Source organism: Aotus nancymaae, unplaced genomic scaffold (genome assembly GCF_030222135.1).
Source record: "Aotus nancymaae isolate 86718 unplaced genomic scaffold, 86718_ANA_hifiasm-v0.15.2.pri h1tg000025l, whole genome shotgun sequence".
In the NCBI taxonomy this organism is placed as follows: Eukaryota; Metazoa; Chordata; class Mammalia; order Primates; family Aotidae; genus Aotus; species Aotus nancymaae.
Genome location: NW_026988438.1, coordinates 39,605,128 through 39,625,678, shown reverse-complemented (window position 1 = coordinate 39,625,678; position 20,551 = coordinate 39,605,128). Strand labels below are relative to the sequence as shown.

The 20,551-nt window shown below is 34.2% G+C and overlaps 1 protein-coding gene across 1 annotated transcript in view; it reads left to right on the top strand.

Moving 5' to 3' along the window:
• The first annotated feature begins 6,721 nt into the window (after positions 1-6,721).
• ABCB5 (ATP binding cassette subfamily B member 5) overlaps positions 6,722-20,551 on the top strand; it is a 112,361-nt gene continuing 98,531 nt past the window's right edge. The window contains exons 1-4 of the mRNA XM_012447735.2: positions 6,722-6,774; positions 10,021-10,075; positions 11,668-11,818; positions 14,673-14,727. Of these exons, the coding sequence (XP_012303158.2) occupies positions 6,722-6,774; positions 10,021-10,075; positions 11,668-11,818; positions 14,673-14,727 (314 nt within the window). The remainder of the gene's footprint in view (positions 6,775-10,020; positions 10,076-11,667; positions 11,819-14,672; positions 14,728-20,551) is intronic.

Below are 20,551 nucleotides of genomic sequence, written 5' to 3'. Positions count from 1 at the left end.
AAGAAAATCTCAAATAGCACAATATAGTAATGAGCAGAAGACTTGACTTGAAGAGGCACTGCACAAAAAGATATCCAAATAGCCAATAATAATATACGAAAGAGTGCTTAACTTTATAATCACAAAGGAAAAGCAACAAAACCTCAATGTAACACCACTCTCATTAGTCTATTTTCACACTGCTATAAAGAACTACCTGAGACTGGGTAATTTATAAAGAAAAGACGTTTAATTGACTCACAGTTCTGCCTGGCTAAGGAGGCCTCAGGAAATTTACAATCATGGTGGAAGGGGAAGCAGGCACCTTCACAGGATGGCAGGAGAGAGAGAATGAAGTGAGAACTTCCAAATATTTATAAAACCATCAGTTCTCACAAGGACTCACTATCATGAGAACAGCATGGGGAAACCACCCCCATGATCCAATCTCCCTCCCTCAATATATCAGGATTACAGGTCCCTCCCTCAACACATGGGGATTACAATTCAAGATGAGATTTGGGTGGGGACACAGCAAAACCATTCGCCACTGCACCCACCATAATGACTATTGAAAACAGTCATTATGCCAAAATTTGTTGAGAATGTGGAGCAAATAGATCTCTCATGCACTGCTGGTGAGCACTGAGTGTGTATGCACTTTGACAAACTATTTGGCTCCATCAGCTAAAGCAAAACACATACATACCCTATGACCTAGCAATTTCACCTTTGTATATATTTAACAAAGATAATATGTTTACCAAAAAACATGCATGATAGTATTCTTAACAGCACTCTTCCTAATACTCCAAGCCCAGAAATGATGCAAATGTCCAACAGTAGTAGAATGAAAAATTAAATGGTGGTATATTCACAAGATGAAATATTATTCAACAATTACAATAAACTATAACTACACATATATCCACATATAAATGGTCAACTGATCTTTAACAAGATTCAAAGAACACACAGTGGAGGAAATATAATCTGTTCAATACATGGTCATGAGAAAACAGATATCCATATGCAAAAGAATGGAATCAGACCCCAATTTTACACCACTCACAGAAACTAAATCAAAATGAGCCAAGACCTAAATATAAAACCTAAAACTGTAAATCTCCTAGAAGAAAACATAGAGAAAAAGCTCCTTGACATTGATCTTGGCAATGATATTTTGAATATAACACCAAAAGCACAGTCAACAAAGGCAAAGGTAAACAAGTGGGACTACATCAAACTTAAAAGCTCTGCACAGCAACAAAATAAAAAGGGGCTGGGTGCAGTAGCTCACACCTGTAATCCCAACACTTTGAGAGACTGAGGCAGGCGGGTTACATGAGGTCAGAAATTTGAGACCATCCTGGCCAACATGGTGAAACCCCATCTCTACTGTGTGAGACACTCCCTGGGCAACAGAGCGAGACTCCACCTCACAAAAAATAATGAAAAGGCAATCTACACAGTGGAAGAAAATATTTGCAAACTACATTTTGAATAATAGGTTAACACCCAAAATATGTAAGAAACTCACACAACTCAATAACAAAAAGACAAATAGCCCCATTCAAAAGTAGGCAGAAAACACAAATACGTATTTTTCCCAAGGAAGACATACAAACAGCCAACAGGCACATGAAAAGGTGCTCCACATCAGTACTTATCAGAAAAATACAAATTAAAAATGTAATGGAATATCACCTTCCAACTTTAGAATGGCTACTATTAAAAAGACAAGAGGTAACAGGGATGTGGAAAAAGGGAACTTTGTGCACTTTTGGTGTGAATGTAAACTGGTACTGCCATTATGGAAAACAGCATCAAGTTTCCAAAAAAAAATTAAAAACAGAATTGCCATCTGATACAGTGATGTCACTTGTAGGTATATACCCCAAGGAAATGAAATCAGTATTTCGAAGAGGTACCTGCACTCCTATGTTTATTGCAGCATTATCGTCACCAGCCAAGATATGGAAACAACCAGAGTGTCCATTAACACATGAATCAATAAAGAAAATGTGGTGTGTGTGTGTGCAATATTACAAATGTAATATTAAGCATTATTATTCAGTCATAAAAAAGAAGGGAACCTTGTCATTTGTGACAACATGGATGGACCTGGAAGACATTATGTTACGTGAAATAAGCCAGAGAGTAAAATTATACTGTTGAGGCATTCACTGTATTTCACTTATATATGTGAAATCTAAAAAAGTCAAATTCATAGAAGCAGAGAGTAGCATGGGGGTTAGCAGAGACTAGAAAGTGAAGGACATGGGGAGATGTTGGTCAAAGGGTACAAACTTCCATTTATAAGATGGGTACTTTCTTGGGGTCTAAAGTACAGGATGGTGACTATAGTTAATAATTCTGTATTGTATATTTGAAATTTGCTAAGAGAGTATATCTTAAGCATTCTCACTAGACACACACATACACAAACACACAAAAGTAAATATGTGAAGTGATGGACGTGCTAATTATAGTAATCATTTCATAATGTATATGTATATCATATCATCATGTTGTAAACCTTAAATATATACAATCGTATTTGTCAATTATATATATTAAAGCTGAAGAAACGAAATAAATTAATTAAAATTACAGAAAACTTGAAATTCAGCTCCCTCACTAGGCACATTGCAAGTGCTCAATAGCCACATATGTGTAGTGGCTAGGATACTGGATGTGTGGAGAATATCTCTATTATTGCAGAAAGTTCTATTGGACAGCTCTGCTCTAGAAGTAACACTTTTAGCTACATTACACCATTTCTCCTGTGCATTTATATGGCATCATGAGATTTTTAAAGCAAAATTAATTTTTCCTTCTAGGCATATGACAATTGCAAGTATATCTCTAGGATGGCAATTTTCCTAATTATTAGTGTCACATTTCCATCTGTTTGCCAAATATTTTCATTTGGACACTAATATCAATCCAAATTTGCATGTTTAAATTGAATGTTACCTTTTCCGCAAAACCATTTCTGTCTCATAACTTCCCTATTTCTATCTTTACTACTCTTTTGTTCCAAATTCTAAAAGTTTGATCACTGAACTTGTATTTTTTATTTCTTCTTCCTTGTCCTTTGACTCCACCTACCTCCTTAAAAATACCTCTCAAATATGTCTTACTTATTGCTATCAAACTGGATTTTAGTGAGTCTCCTTAAATCTTGTCTTTCCCCAAGTACTTTCAGTATACCCATGGCTATAATGTCAAATAATCAGGTTAACTGTACCAAATACCAATGGCTTTGTCTCTTTCATTCTCAGAAAATTTTAAAAGTTGGCCTAAAAATTGGTTCAGTGAAATTTCACAATCTTATATACTTTCTCTCTCTCTCCATTTCTGCATGAACAGTCCATTCTATCCAGATTGATCTTGTTTATCTACCATGAGATAATTCACCTTGCAGTCCAAAACTATGCCCTTGTTCCTCCTCCACACTTTTCTACTTACTGAAACCTTAACCTTCCTCCCGAAACTAACCTCAGGGCCATCCTTATCTGTGGGTGAAACCATTTTAGATCATAATGTTCTTGCTCAGTCTTCTTAGATAATAGAATAGTCACTCTTTGTACTATTCATCATATAACTTCTGTCTTACCAGGTATATTAGGTTCCCCTAGAGAGAAATAGAATCAACAGGCCGTGTCCATGTGTGTGTGTGTGTATGTGTGTGTGTGTGAACAAGCTCACATAATTGTGGCGGCTGGCATTTCCAAAATCCACAAGCCAGACTAGAAGGCTGGAAATTCTGGCAAGAAATTGATATTTTGAATCTGAAGGCTATATCCTATCATCTTCAGAAGCTCTCATCTTCTCTCTTAAGGACTTCAACCAACTGGATGAGGCCCACTCAAAACAGCATCTGAGGAATTACAGTAAGTCAAGGCAAAAGTATTAGAGATTATGAAAACAATTGAAGCTTGTGAAGAACATGAAACACTTGTCTATCTTAGAATAGTTTGTGGTAAAGTTGGAATCAAAAATGTGTGTGTGATATTTTTTCATAGTCAAAAATGATCATCCTACTACTACTCTGTTCATTTTAAAGCATCCATACAATTCATACAATTCATATCTTCTTTGTTTTTGTTTTTTTCTCTGAGACAGGGTCTGACTCTGTTGCCCAGGCTGGAGTGCAGTGGTGCAATGTTGGCTCACTGCAACCTCTGCCTCCCGGGTTCAAGAGATTCTCCTGCTTCACTTCCCTAGTAGCTGGGATTTCAGGTGCCCACCACCATGGCTGGCTAATTTTTGTATTTTTAATAGATATGGGGTTTCACCTTGTTGGCCAGGCTGGTCTCGAACTCCTGACTTCAGATGATCCACCTGCCTTAGCCTCCCAAAGTGCTGGGATTACAGGCGTGAGCTACTGCGACCGGCCATATCTTCTTTCATCTAACCAAAGATCCTATGCTTTCTATCCAACCAAGCTATTTATCAGATTATTCTTACCAAGGATGCTTAAAGATTAAGTGCATCTCAGAAAATTTCTTCTCATATAGGGATCTTGTCCTATGATTTCCATCTTGGCATATAAACCTAGAAATATTTTTAAGGCAAAAGTCCTTATACATAAAACATTCTATTTTTATATTTCCTTGTATGTTCCATAGTACATGCCATGATAGCATCCACATAGCTGTCAATAAGTAAGAATTGGCTGACTGCTAGATTTTGCACAGAGCAATTAAGATGTTCAGAGTTCTATTCTCATGTTACCTACTAAGTGCTGGATATTACTACCTGATTATCTCACAAGTATCTCAGACTTGACACGTTGCAAGCCAAATTTATCTTCCTTTTGAAATGCTGGGTAACATAGAGGAACATGGGGGCAGCCATCATGGTCACCCTGTAGCTTTCCATATAGTGAGGACCTGCTCGCTGGCTCACCAATTGCTTTGACCTTGTGTCGCTTTGTCTAAGTGCACTTTTCTTTACCATCTAATTTGTATTCCTTCTGCCTAGGATAGTCTTCTTGATCTTAATATAGCAACCTCGTTTTATAATTCAGATTTCACCTTAAGCATTATCTTCTACAAGGGACTTTCTCTGACTAGGTATATGTAAATACCACATTACTCTTCATAAAATTGCCCTGTTTTAATTATATAGCAAAAACTGACCATATATTTATGTTTGTCTTTTTTTATAGATGTGACTCTCCCTGCAGTGGAGTATAAGCTTTATGATGCAGAGATATCTAGGCTGTTCAGTGCTTAGAACAGCACCTGGCAAAGTATCTATCTGCAGAATGAGTAAATTTTTTAAAAATCATCTAATGAGCTTGTTAAAAATGTAGACTTTTTTCCAGTACATGTCTCTAGATTCTCATTCAGTACATGTGGGGTAAGGCCTAGGTATCTGATATTTTTAACTTGCACTCTAGGTGATTCTGATGCCAGAGATCCTTTAACAATACTTTAAAACTCTGCTATTAACAGCAGATAAAAACAATATGTTGTCATCATTAAGGCATATTTTGAACTTTATCATCTTGGATTTAGGAAGATAAAATTTCCTCTAGATAAGTAGTGCCTTCTGTTTGTTAAGACTGTGTGCTAGATACTGTATAGTCATGCTTTCAAAATTTGATATGCATTACAAACCACTTTGAGAATCTTGTTAAAAAGGAGATTCTATTCAGAAGCTTTAGAGTAAGATACAAAAATCAGCATTTTTAAAATGGATTCAAAATACGTAATTTAACTGTATGCTGTCAATAAGAGACTCATTTTAGATCTGAGGACAAACAGCTTAAAACCTAAAGGATAAAAAGAGAGATCCCATGCAAATATTAACCAAAAGAGAGCTGAAATGGTTATAGTAATATCCAGACAAGTTACACCTCAAGTCAAAACCTTTTATAAGAGACAACAAATCACCAAGAAGATACAACAACTATAACATACAGCAACAAAATATCACGGCTCCTAAATAATGACAAAATCAGAGAAAAACAAAAATTTCTGTAATAACAGTTAGAAATTTTAATATTACCCTTTTTTGTTATGTGACCTAACAAAACAGAATGTGTCACAACCATCTCTATAGATCCATAATAAAATGATAGTTTATAATTTATGAACATAATTGTGATCTTAAGACAAAGTAAGATCCTCAAGTATCATCCCAAGGAAGAGTACATTTTGCTTAATACAATTTTAAAGATGAGTAGCTTTTCAAAATATGCTAATTTTTTGTAACTGTTAATCCAGTTTGTGAAAGCTCCAACTTGTTTATGTTTGGTAAACTAGAAAACCCTATTCCCTCAAACTGCTGGCTAACAAAAACTACTGCATCTCTTTTTTTAAAGAGAAAAAAAAGCATGAAGTAGATTTAAGGTTTTCACCAATTACAATCAAATCAGTGGCAAAGTAGGAATATCTAATATCCTGACAAACAATGCATTTTCCATGGAATCTGACTTTCTTTCTTTTATTCCAATTTTAACACTTTGATTAGCTCCAAATCTAAGCCTAAAATGAAGCAAAGAAGTTAGCAATTCAGTTACAAAATGTGAACCAATGAACTGCCTAGCCAGAAACTTCAGCTGGAGTTGGGGGCTGGGCAGGGTGAAATTCTGAGATGCTTCCTTTTTCAAACTGTGAGGGATGTGGAATGTAAAGAATGCTGTATATCAACTAAGTGATAAAAGTCACATAGCCATGATATATTTGTTAAAATTTTATTTCAGAAGAATTAAATTGTAAATAAGATGGAAAATTCTGAAAGAGCTGAAGATATGCAAGAAAATTATCAGAGAAATGGGTAAGCTTTCACTAAATTCTATAAGTATTCTTTTACAACTTTAATTATTCATCCTTTCCATACCTATAGCAAAAATGTTTATAATTTTTTCCCAAAAATAGCAATACTAATTGCATTTTGCTAAACTTCAACATAAGCAGTCTTATAACTAATTTAATAATGATTTTAGGAAGTGCAATAGAATTTACTGCAATAGGATTTATTTATCCAGGATTTATTGATTTAGTGCTTCAGATATCTCCTCTTCTGAATTTCTTGTCTTTAATTTCTTGTCCACCATTATACAGAGGAAAGACGCCTGCGAATTTTAATTTCAATTCTCTGTGGACCCTTTATTCCACGTGGTACATTTAATAAAAGAAAATATTGGATTCTGATATTTTTTTCACTGAATAAACGTCTCTGTGAATATGTATATGAGTTTCTACACCTGGAATTCATTGAGAGTTTTTAAATGGAAATAGTTTCACATCTATTTTATTTCTACATTTACCATAATAATTGTGTTACATTTGGACATACAATCTATAAAACTGGCGAAGACCCCTCTAGGTCATGCAGTTTATTAATTCAGAAAATAGCCAGAGAGGGCGTTCCCAAGATACCATTTCTTATGAGTCAGAGTCAGAAACTTCCTTAGGCTAAAGCAAATTCCATTTGTGAACATTTTGCAAATCAAAAGAACTGCATTCCAAACTTCTCCTTTAATCTTTTTGTTGTTATTTTCCCAGAGTAAATGTTCCCCTTTCTAAGCACCTTTTCTTCATAAATTCAAAACATTATGTAAAGATGCCCTAGCATACTGGTTTGAGGGGATGATTTGGGGACAGGTTTATTTTAGAATGCATCTGTGCTCTTAAGAATTACCTGTGGACTGAATAAATCATGTCTTCAGCATATATTTCACAGGAGGCATTATAAGTGGACAGTAAAGGGTTTGGGGTCTGGTATCAGACTTAAATTCAATCACTAGCATAAATTTGGGTTGTTTACTCTGTGACTGTTTCCTCATCTTTCAAGTGGTCACGATAATAATATACTACAGACCTCATTGGTGGACCACAAAAGCTAATTGGTCAGTAGCAACACCAACAGCAAACTGCAACATCTGTATGCTATAGCACAGAAAATTAGAATGGGGAGGTGGTTGATTTTGCTAGTTTCCATGTAGAATTGAGAAACTACACACCTAATTTCATTCGGATGACTAAAGAAGACTGGAGAGGATGGGAGAAAACCATATGAAAGAAAATAGCAACAAGAATTGAAGGTAGGGGTTGGATGGGTCCTGATAAGTGAAATTAGTGGGATATAGGTGTGGGGTTTGGCCATGAAATACAGGCAGGATTCCTATTAGGGTGGAGGTGACTCATTTGGAGCTGAGAGCAGAATTGTCGCTGCTTTGGGCCATGCTGATTTGCACTACTGCAAGTACTGGGCCACCAGCATCTCTAAGTTACCCTCCAGTTTGCAAACCAGCTAGGAGCACGCTAGGACTAGGAGCTAGTGGGGCTGTGACCCACGCAATGGGACCAGTTTCCTCCGGGCGCCTCAGGCTCCGCCCTTAGCCTTTGCCAAAGAACACTTGGGCCCAAGAACTGTGTAGAGGGAGGAGACTCCTAAACTCGCCCACCTCTCCACATGTTGCTTTCTTACCGCAACGCTGATAATGAGACTTTCACAAAACGACCCAAGCCCTCCCTCAAAACCTTTCCATGAAGGTCAATCGGCGTTAGAAATGATTTCCCTGAAACAACATTTATCAAGAGAAGACAGTTTACTGGGTCTTAAGCTTCAAAATCCACATCTAGAGGTGGGGAAAGGTATTGTAGGGTTTTGCAATGCTAAAGCATTTTTTGTCATCTCATGCCTCACCCCAGAACAAACTGACCGGAACACAAGTAAATTATTAACCTCTGGTAGAATAAAATTAAGTGAATTGTCATTTATCAAAACTGACAGAACAATGCGTTATAAAGCTGGAGAGGAACCGGATGTTTGTCTTCCTGTGATGTCTTTATAGAAAACTTAAACTGTTCCCTCTAGTCTTTTCTTAATGTTTCAGAATTTTGGGGGTGTGTGTGTGTCTGTGTGTGTGTGTATATGTGTGTAACTGACAGATTGCTGTGAAATCAGTGGATACAATGTACAACTTTCATTTGGACCTCCTTGAAATGCAAGCATAAAAGCTAATAAATGAAATTTTCAAAAGGGAGACAAAATTCAGAGTACACCTGTTTAACGTGTACCTAATAGAACTCATTTCACTTAAAGCTCTAGTTTTGTTACTAAAAGTTAAAAATTACAATCCACCATTTCATACTTATTACCACAGCTAATACTAAGAAAGAGAAAAGAAAAAAGAAAGAACAAGTGTTGGTGAGGACATAGAGAAATTGGAATCTTTGTGCTAGTAGGAATGTAAAATGGTGCAGTTGCTATGGAAGATAGTGTTCCTCAAAAACTTAATAATAGAATTAACATGTAATCCAGCAATTCTACTTCTGGGTATATACTCAAAGGAATTAAAAGAAGTGAGTTAAAGATTTATTTGTACACTCATATTCCTAATGGCATTACTAGGAATAGCCAAAATGTGGAAGCAGTTGAAGTGTTTGACAAAATGTGGCAAAAACATATAATGGAATACTATTGAGCCTTAAAAAGTAGAAAAATTCCAACACATACCACAATGTGGATGAAACATGAAGACATTATGCTAAGTGAATAATTCAAGGATGTACTTTGAAGACAGCCAGACACAAGAAAAGAAATGCTGTGTGATTCTGTTTATCTAATGTACCTAGAGCAGTCAGATTCATAGAGACAAAACAGAACCGTGATTGCCAGGGGCTGGGAGGAGGGGACAATGGAAAAATGTTTAATGTACACAGAGGTTTACTTCTGCAAAGTACAAAGAGTTCTGTGAGTAAATCAAAATAAATGGTGGCACAACAATGTGAATGTACTTAGGGCCTTAGTTATAGAATTAAAATTATTCAAGAAGTTAAAGTCCATCATGTTATGTCTATTTACCCCAATTTTAAAAATTCTACTCTAGACACACATCTTCCGTTGCTAACCTAACAAGTTTATAGACAACCATTAAGTTTAGTTTAAAAAGTTCAGTGTTGGTATAAATTTGCTACCAAGGTGATACCTGACATTTCAGCAAAATAAAAATGGAAAAATTTTGCAAATTATATTCACATTATAACTGTTCCATTTTGAACTTCTATTTTCCAGACCTGTACAAGAACAGCCTAAACTGAGAAAGGAAGCTGTTGGATCTATTGAGATAGTAAGTAAAATCAGTTAGAAAGTATGCGTATCAGAAAATTTTAGAGACTTGTCAGTAGTACATAGAATGATTGTGTTTATTAGATTACATCCATTATTTAAGAGGGAACTGAATAATTCATTAAAGTATCATTTCTGATAGGGAAAAATATAAACAACCTCAAAATCCCACAACAAAGGATAGGGAAGAATAGCATAACATCCACATAATGACTCAATGTTTTCAAAGTGTGTGTCTGTGTGTGTGTTTGTGTGTGTGTGTATCACAAATAAATGTCACCAAAGGATATTTCTGAGTGGTGGGAAATTGTGAGTGACTTTTACTATCTATGTTTACATTTCAGTATATTCCAATGATTCTGCATTGTTATATGTTGTTATTATTTTTAAAGTGTTACAAATCCTTTTAAATAAAAAATAATTATCTAAGTATTTTTTAAAGCCTATGTATCAATACACTTCTTTTAAATCATGTTTAAGGAGCATTTCATGCATCTGTTCACAGACATGCCCTTCACCAACTCTAATCTCTGTGTCAGCCTGGCTATCAATGTTATGTCCCTAGAAATATACATGAAACAGTCCCTATTTTATCAAAAGTCAACTTAAAAAAAAAAAAAACTGAATAGTAGTGGAACAGGACAAACTTTATCAAGAAGATAGCATTATTCTGGAGGAAAGTGGAGGAGCAGATACTCTCTTAATGTCTGTAATGCTGAATGCAGTGCTGTAGAATAACGCGATAAATATTCATTAGCTATTGCACTGATAAATGGAAAAAATATTTTTGGTCTCCATTCATAAAATATGCAGTAAGTTCCTCTTGCTGATATTCAAATCTAATTACATTTTAATACCATTTAAATTTTATGCTGGCCTCTCTCAGTAAGATAAATAATCCATGTTTTCAATTTTGCTCATGATTTGGCTTTGGACAGATGCTATGGGGACCTACTACATAATAGAATATAAAGCATTCAATAGATGGCTTTCAGGCATTTCTTTCTTATTCCAAACAGCCCTTAAAATTATTATTGACCCCCTTAAATATCCTTATTTACAGGATAGATCTTGTTCTGGGGAGAAAAAAGAATCTAAGAAATTTTAAATAATCACAAATACAATTCATTACATTTTTACTAGTTAGTTCTGGTGACTGCACTTACCTATGACATTGCTATGACGCCAGTGAGCCTAGGGAATTGAAAGTGTGCAGATCAACTTTCCATAAACTAAGATGTTGTTGTTGCACTGCTCAAAATATCTTAACTTATTCCCAAATCAACCAAATGAAATAAAGTTTTGGATTCATACCTGCATCTGACCTGACTTGTGTCAGGTATCTACAGTTTGTACTGATTGAGCTGCTTTATTTTTTTTAATGCCTTTAAAGGAGATGGTAAATTCTTAATTTTGGTATTTGTTTTTACTTTAGACATAAATACATATCTATGATTTTATGCATTCATTTACCATCTTAATCAATCTGTAAAGTCATGTTTACTACGTGGCAAAGGCTGTAGGCTGCTGTTTTGCCTGAGTGTTCAGTGTTTGTTTTATGGCTATGGTATCACCATGCTTTGTTTTCCTCAGTTTCGCTTTGCTGATGGACTGGACATCACACTCATGATACTGGGTATACTGGCATCACTGGTGAATGGAGCCTGCCTTCCTTTAATGTCACTGGTTTTAGGAGAAATGAGTGATAACCTTATTAGTGGATGTCTAGTCCAAACCAACACAAGTGAGTATAGGATTATTTTTCTGAATCATTGAATACACAAAATTAATTAAATTAAAAAGCTTCTGAACAGAGAAATAAATAATCAACAGAGTGAATAGACAACTTGTAGAACGGGAGAAAATATTTGCAAACTATGCAACCAACAAAAAACTAATATCTAGAATTTTCAAGGAACTCAAACATCTCAACAACAATAAAATGAACCTTAATAACCTCATTAAAAAGTGGGCCAAGGACATAAACTTTTCAAAAGGAGCCATACAAATGGCCAAAAAGCATATGAAAAAACGCTCAACATCAGTAATCATCAGAGAAATGCAAATGAAACCACAGTGAAGCACTGTCTTACACCAATCAGAATATCTACTATTAAAGAGTCAAATAATAACAGATGTTGGTGAAAATGCGGAGAGGGGAACACTTATACAGTACTGGGTAATGTAAATTTGTAAATTAGTACAACCTTTATGGAAAACAGTATAAAACAGTATAGAGATTTCTCAAAGAACTAAAGATTGAACTACTATTCAATTTATCAGTGTACCCAAAGGAAAATAAATCACTGTGTCAGAAAGATGTCTGCACTTGTATGTTTATTGCAGCCCTATTCACAATAGCAAAGATACGGAATCAACCTAAATGTTCACAATGAATGAATGAATAAAGAAAATGTTTACATACATACTTACATACCATTGAACACTACTCAGCCATGAAAAAGAGTAAGATCATGTGTTTTTTTGCAGCAACATGGATGGAACTAGAGGCTGTTATTTTAAATGAAATAACTCAGAAATAGAAAGTCAACTAGCACATGTTTTCACTTATAAGTGGGAGCCAAATAATGTGTACACATGAGCATAGAGAGTGGAATAATAGACACTGGAGACTCAGAAGGGTAAGAGGGTAAGAGGGGGTGTAAGAGATGAAAAATTACTTAATGGCTACAAAGTTCACAATTTGGGTGATGGTTACACAAAAAGCCCAGACTTCATCACTATGCAATATATCCATGTAACACAATTGCACGTGTACCCCCTAAATCTATAAACAAAATTATATAGCCACAAATGGCCACAGCTAACCCATTGGATAGTGCAGATTAGGAATTAAAACTAAAGAAGAACAGAGGATACTAGAGGCTGGTAAGGGTAGAGAGAAGGAAGAGATAAGGAGATATTTATTAATGTTAAAATTATAGCTAGATAGGAGAAATAAGTTCTAGTGTCCTATAGTACTATAGTTAACTATGACTATAGTTAACAACAATGTGATTTCAAATACCTAGAAGAAAGATACTGAATGTTCCCAACACAAAGAAATGATAAATGTTTGAGATAATGAATATGCTAATTAATCTGATCTGTACGTGTCATATGTATTACAGCACCATGTTCCTCATAAATATGTACAATTGTTATGTGTCCACTATGATTTTTTAATTAAAAAAAAAAAAAAGAATTAAGGCCCAGAAGATGTCACTGCAATGTGATGGGTGTCCCTTGAAAACATGATGTCTTCACTTTGAGGGGAAAAGAATAGGAGTCATTTAGGTTTAAAGACTAAGAGAGTTTTAGTGAGACAGTATGGAAATCCAGTGAACATACTCAGTAAGGTAGTCTCTTCCTTAACAAACTCAGAACATGTTGAGTAAATAAACCATACTGTTTAATACCTAAAACTACAAAAACAGAACATTCTTATAAATTATTTGTTATTCAGACTTTCTAATTTTTTGTTTGGATACAACTTTACTCTGAATAATTAATCTCCAAATTTAGTGTGAGTAAAACCTTACTATTTTTATTTTTTAAAGTATTTTATTATTTTTACTATTTATTTGTTGCATACATTTTGTGATTTTTAATGTTTATAGAAGTAGAATTTTCAATGAGGCTCGTAAGGAATATAATTTTTTAAAGAGAAATTCAAGTCCTTTCTCTCCCATGATATTGCTAGGAGGCAATATTTTTAGGAACAATGTTTATTTCCTTTATTTGCTCAGTTAAATCTTATTAAAATCTCCATTTCTGCCATATGAATTTTGGTATTTTTTTCTACCACAATTCCACAAATAGAATAAGTGAGAAATGATTTTGCATATAAATAAATATCATAAACATTGCAATATGTGATGATGTTATGGTTATATAACAGATGAAGAGTCATGATGTCTGCAGTTCATTTCAAATGTTTATAATGGAGGTTTAAAGAAGAAAATTATAATCATGGATATCAATCATGGTTTTGTGTTGTTGGTGAAATCAGGACTTTAGTATACTAATCATTGTACAGTATTTTTTTCTACTAGAAGATATATAAAAAATTTACATAGAAAACTTATAATCCAAAGATTACTTTAAACACTGTTTTACTATGTTGCTATCCTGGTTATACTCAACAGGTTTCAATGAGCTTTCTGTTTTTCCCGTGACTAATTCTTTTAGAACTTTCACATATGTTCTTGCTTTTCTTGCACTTTTGAAATCATTCCCTGGAGTGTTTCAAACTTAATTCAAAGTCCATAATTTCAGGCAGGAGCAAGGAATTCTATTACTATTTCCTGACTGTTGCCTGATCAGAGATGTCCCAAAGAATTCTTTCAATTTATGAGCTACATAGTTAATGCTTTCTTATATATTTCCAAGTTGCATGAGTACTTCTTGAGATCAGAGATAATTATTTCCAATTTTAGGTTAAAGAATAGAAAATGAGATGATAACAAACCTGTGTGTAGGCAGTAAATCTGTTATCTTAACAGTGCACTATATTTGGTTTGCAGGGCTATCTATGTATCAGTATGACCAATTATAAATTAATTTCCTCTATAATTTAAAAAACTTTTTTTTTACAGCAAATTATCAGAATTGTACTCAGTCTCAAGAGAAGCTGAATGAAGATATAACTGTGTAAGTCCAAATGAAATGTTAATATTACATTTGCTACCTGATGCTTTATTTAAAGCTTTTAAGAGAAAAGCAACTGAAATTTTGTATGACCATTAATATTACATAAAAATGATTAAAGCAAACATTTCCTCTTCTTTCATTAGGTATGTAAAATACAGTGAGTATATAGTTTTTCTTCTACTTGAATAGTATATAGGTCATATGCTTTGAATTGTATTTGACAAAGTTGTCATCAATTAAAAGATTGCAAAGATTTGCTTTTTTTTTTTTTTTTTTGAGACGGAGTTTCGCTCTTGTTACCCAGGCTGGAGTGCAATGGCGCGATCTCGGCTCACCGCAACCTCCGCCTCTTGGGTTCAAGCATTTCTCCTGCCTCAGCCTCCTGAGTAGCTGGGATTACAGGCACGCGCCACCATGCCCAGTTAATTTTTTGTATTTTTAGTAGAGACGGGGTTTCACCATGTTGACCAGGATGGTCTCGATCTCTTGACCTCGTGATCCACCCGCCTCGGCCTCCCAAAGTGCTGGAATCACAGGCGTGAGCCACCGCGCCCGGTCCAAGATTTGCATTTTTGTAGCAATTTTGCCTCCTAGGAATATCGTGGGAGAGAAAGGACTTGAATTTCTCTTTAAAAAATTATATTCCTTATGAGGCTCATTGAAAATTCTACTTCTATAAACATTAAAAATCACAAAATGTATGCAACAAATAAATAGTAAAAATAATAAAATACTTTAAAAAATAAAAATAGTAAGGTTTTACTCACACTAAATTTGGAGATTAATTATTCAGACTACTATGGTAAAGTTGTATCCAAACAAAAAATTAGAAAGTCTGAATAACAAATAATTTATAAGAATGTTCTGTTTTTGTAGTTTTAGGTATTAAACAGTATGGTTTATTTACTCAACATGTTCTGAGTTTGTTAAGGAAGAGACTACCTTACTGAGTATGTTCACTGGATTTCCATACTGTCTCACTAAAACTCTCTTAGTCTTTAAACCTAAATGACTCCTATTCTTTTCCCCTCAAAGTGAAGACATCATGTTTTCAAGGGACACCCATCACATTGCAGTGACATCTTCTGGGCCTTAATTCTTTTTTTTTTTTTTAATTAAAAAATCATAGTGGACACATAACAATTGTACATATTTATGAGGAACATGGTGCTGTAATACATATGACACGTACAGATCAGATTAATTAGCATATTCATTATCTCAAACATTTATCATTTCTTTGTGTTGGGAACATTCAGTATCTTTCTTCTAAGTATTTGAAATCAATATTATTAACTATAATCATAGTTAATATAGTACTATAGGACACTAGAACTTATTTCTCCTATCTAGCTATAATTTTAACATTAATAAATATCTCCTTATCTCTTCCTTCTCTCTACCCTTCCCAGCCTCTAGTATCCTCTGTTCTTCTTTAGTTTTAATTCCTAATCTGCCTTTTATTTCTTTATGTTGCTTGATTGCTCTGACTATAAATTTGAATTAATTAAAATTAAATAAAATTTAAAATTCAGTTTCTCATTCTCAGTCACATGTCAAGTGTTAACAGTCATATCTGGCTGGCTGCCATACAGTACAGCATAGATATTGAACATTTTTTTCATCATGGACAGTTCTATTGGATAGTGCTGTTCTGGGCTACAACGTGAATGATGCCCACTTTAATTCCATATTGTGGCAGCCTCAACTTTCTTTGAGTGAAGTTCTTTTCTTAGCTAATTTTACACAAAATTTCTTTTTTTTGGGTCTTTTGAAAATTCTTGATTAGGATCTAGAGTAATGTTTTCTACTGAATTTTTGGTCTTACAGTATTAAAGTAGGGCTCTGATACACAATCACAAAGTATACTTTTCTTTTACAAGAAGTTTAAAAATTTTTTAAATGGGGATCCATTCAAAAGTACACAATGAAAGGGAAATAAGATGAAAAGATATGTCTATGTACAGTTATTTAAGGGCTACTAAATTGATAAGGAAACATACTTACCATTTATAATACTTGTTATACTATTATTTTATTTTATTTTATTTTATTTTTTGGAGATGGAGTCTTGCTCTGTCGCCCAAGCTGGAGTGCAGTGGCATGATCTTGGCTCACTGCAACCTCAGCCTCCTGGATTCTAGCAATTCTCCTGCCTCAGCCTCCTGAGTAACTGGGATTACAGAGGCACACTGCCATGCCCAGCTAATTTTTTGTAGTTTAGTAGAGATAGGGTTTTGCCATGTTGCACAGACTGGTCCTGAACTCCTGAGCTCAGGCAATCCACCCACCTCGGCCTCCCAAAGTGCAGGGATTACAGGCATTAGCCACTGCACCTAGCCTGTTTTTTTATTTTTTCAAGATTTGTTTAAATAATGAGAGATTTATTACCAAGATCAGTCGCGGTGGCTCACGCATGTAATCCCAACATTTTAGAAGGTGGAGTCCAGCAGATCACTTGAGGTCAGGAGTTCAAGACTAGCCTGGCCAACATGGTGAAACCCCATCTTTACTAAGAATACAAAAATTAGCTGGGTGTGGTGGTGGGCACCTGTAGTCCCAGCTACTCAGGAAGCTGAGGCAGGAGAATCACTTGAACCTGGGACTCAGAGGTTGCAGTGAGCCAAGATCACACCATTGCACTCCAGCCTGGGTGAAAGAAAGAGACTCCATTAAAAACAAGAAAAGAAAAAAAAGAAAAGAAAAGAACACCTATAATATTCAATACATTAATTAGTATTTATTATAGTTATTAATATATTCCAAAGTACATTAATACTTTGGAAATATTTGTGATACATGTTAAAGAAGATCCTTCAGTCAAATTGGTTTGGAAAACGTTATCTATGACAGCCTCCTATGAGATACATACATGACAATACGGCTAGTAAAGGCTCCACTTAGTTAGCTTGGTTTAATCCAAGTTTTCCAACCCTATTAATATTTGATTATGGAACCTAATTTCTTTCCATTAAAACTTATTAGCATCTGTGGAACCAATATTTTAATGAACATATTTTTGGGAAGCATTGATTTGCATAATTTTTCTGCGTGTAAAGTAATAATACTTCTTCCATTTGTAATAATCAGAAACTGAAGAATTCTATTCTACCTGTTATTTTCCAAAGAAAATGACTCAGTTTTATCATTTCAATGTTAAGTCTATGTCTCCGTCTTATTTATCAGAAAATTATTCTAAAAATAGTTGAATCTTTTCTTGCTGACTCTAGATTAGAATGACTAAATAGTGCCAGGATTACTGCTGTTCAATATGTTTCCTTCTCTTTTGCTGTCAAAAGTTGATTACTTAATTCTGTATGAACTTCTAAGCAACTTGATCCTTTTCTTTTGCCACTTCTAATGTATCTAGCATAACCTACCTGAAACAGAAGGGGCAAACTAGACAGCCAAGTTTGTGTTAGATTAACAGATATATAGTAAATGCTCAATAAATGAAGCCATTAAATCAATCCTAATTTGGGTGACTTTTGGAATCAGAAAGCTAAGCCCTCAAGGGTGGCTTCATTTCATGATGCAAAATTAATTGCCTTGGCTCTGGGACTACTAAAATTCTTATTCTGGATCCCAGGTAGTTTGGAAGTCTGATTACTAGATGAATGAGGAGTTAATAAGTAGAGTTCTTCCACATGGAAAAATTGAATGTGTTGTTTTGTTTGTTTATAAGGAATTTTTTTTAAAGTAAGTCAGTGCTTCTATAAAATTATTTTAAATTATTTTTTCTGATTAGATCATATTTTCATTGTAGAAAATGTGATGGTCAAAGAAGACAAATCACTTGTACATAATCCCACTACTAATAGATATGAATATTAATTTGTTTATATTATTATAGTATTTTCACATGTATAGTGGTACATATGTAATTTTAGTATAATTGTACTGTTTATATGATTTTAATACCTTTGTTGATGTATAATTTACTTAGCATATAATTTACCAGTTTTAATTGTGCAACTTAATGATTTTTGTAAATGTATAGGGTTGTACAACCATCACCACAATGTTTGTAGAACACTTTTATCCTTCTACAAAGATTCTCATTTGCAAACAATCCCTATTCCCATGCTCAGCTTGAAGCAACTCCTTATCTGCTTTTATCTTGAAAGATTTGCATATTATTGACATTGCATATGCATGGAAATATATAATACGTAAGGTTCTTGCACCTGGCTTCTTTTGTTGGCATACAGTTTTTGAGGTTCATCCATGTCATAACAGGTAGGAGTAGTTTATTGCGTGTTATTGCTTACTAGTAATCCATTGCAAAGCTGTATCACATTATGTTTATCTCTTCAGCAGCTGATGGACATTTGGATTATTTCTACTTTTTGGCTATTTACAAATAATGCTTCTGTGAACACTAATCTACACTTCTTTGTGTGGACATATGTTTTTATTACTTTTGAGTAGACCTAGGAGTGGAACTGCTAGGTCATATGATAAATTTAGGTTTGTCACTTTAAAACACTGCCAAACTGTTTTTTCAAAGTGGCTACACCATTTTACTGTCTCACCAGCAGGGTCTGAGGGTTCCAGTTTCTCCACATCCTTATCAACACCTGTTACTGTCTGCCTTTTTAATTACAGCCATTGTAGTAGGTATGAAGGGGTATTATGACTTTAATTTGCATTTCCCTAGTGACTAATGATGAACATTTAATGTACTTTTTAATCTATTAATATATTTTCTTTGATGAAATGTCCATTTAAATATTTTACCTATTTTTAAATTGTGCCATTTGTCCTCTTATTATTGTGGAAATAATTCTTTATAAATTCTGATTACAAGTTCTTTGTCAGATATACGATTGGCAAATATTTCCTTTCCATCTGTTGGAGTTTTCACTTTCTTAGAGGTTTCTTTTGAAGGACAAAATTTTTATCTTTGGTAAAGTTCAATTCATTAAGTTTTTATTTTATGGATTACACTTTTGGGTGTGGGAATTTTTTGCCTAACCCAGGATGATGAAGATTTTCCTTTACATTTTCTTCTTGAAATCACAATGTTTTAACTCTTAAACCCTTAGGTCTGTGATCCATTTTGAGTTAATTTCTGTGAATGATGTGAGGTAATGTTTTAAATTTATCTTTTTTGCATGTGGCTATCTAGTTGTCCCAGAATCATTTGTTGAAAACACAAATGCATTTCTCAAGTGCATTGCCTTGGCACCTTTGCTAAAAATCAACTGCCAATAAATGTAAGGGTCAGTTTCTGTTCTCTCAGCTCTGTTGCAGTTATTGATATATCTGTCTTTATGCCAGTACTGTACTGTTTAGATTACTGTAGTTTTATAGTTTTAATAAACAAACTCAGGAAATGTAAGTTCTCCAAATTTGTTCTTTTTAAAAATTACTTTGACTATTCTGAGTTCTCTACATTTCTATAAATATTTTTTATGATCACCTTGTCTATTTAGGAGAGCACACATGAGAATTTTGAAAGGGATTGCATTGAATCTATCAATAAATTTGGGGAAAATTGTCATCTTAACAACACTGAGTCTCCCAGTCCATCAACAAGGAGTGTCTCTTCATTTATTTAGATCTTCTTTAACTTCTCCTAATAATGTCTTGTGGTTTTCAGTGTATTCATCTTACATTTATTTTACTTGATTATTGCAAACATTTTCCCCACAACATTAAAAAAATTCAGCTAGATGATTTGTATTAAGGCTGTAGTGTTCCATCCTATCCTTGAATAGTACCTCTTACAAGAAAACACAGTAAATTATTTGTGATAGTTATGTTCTATTAAAGTTTCTGTGAAAATTGAATTATCAAATTCTAAACCATTCATTACCCT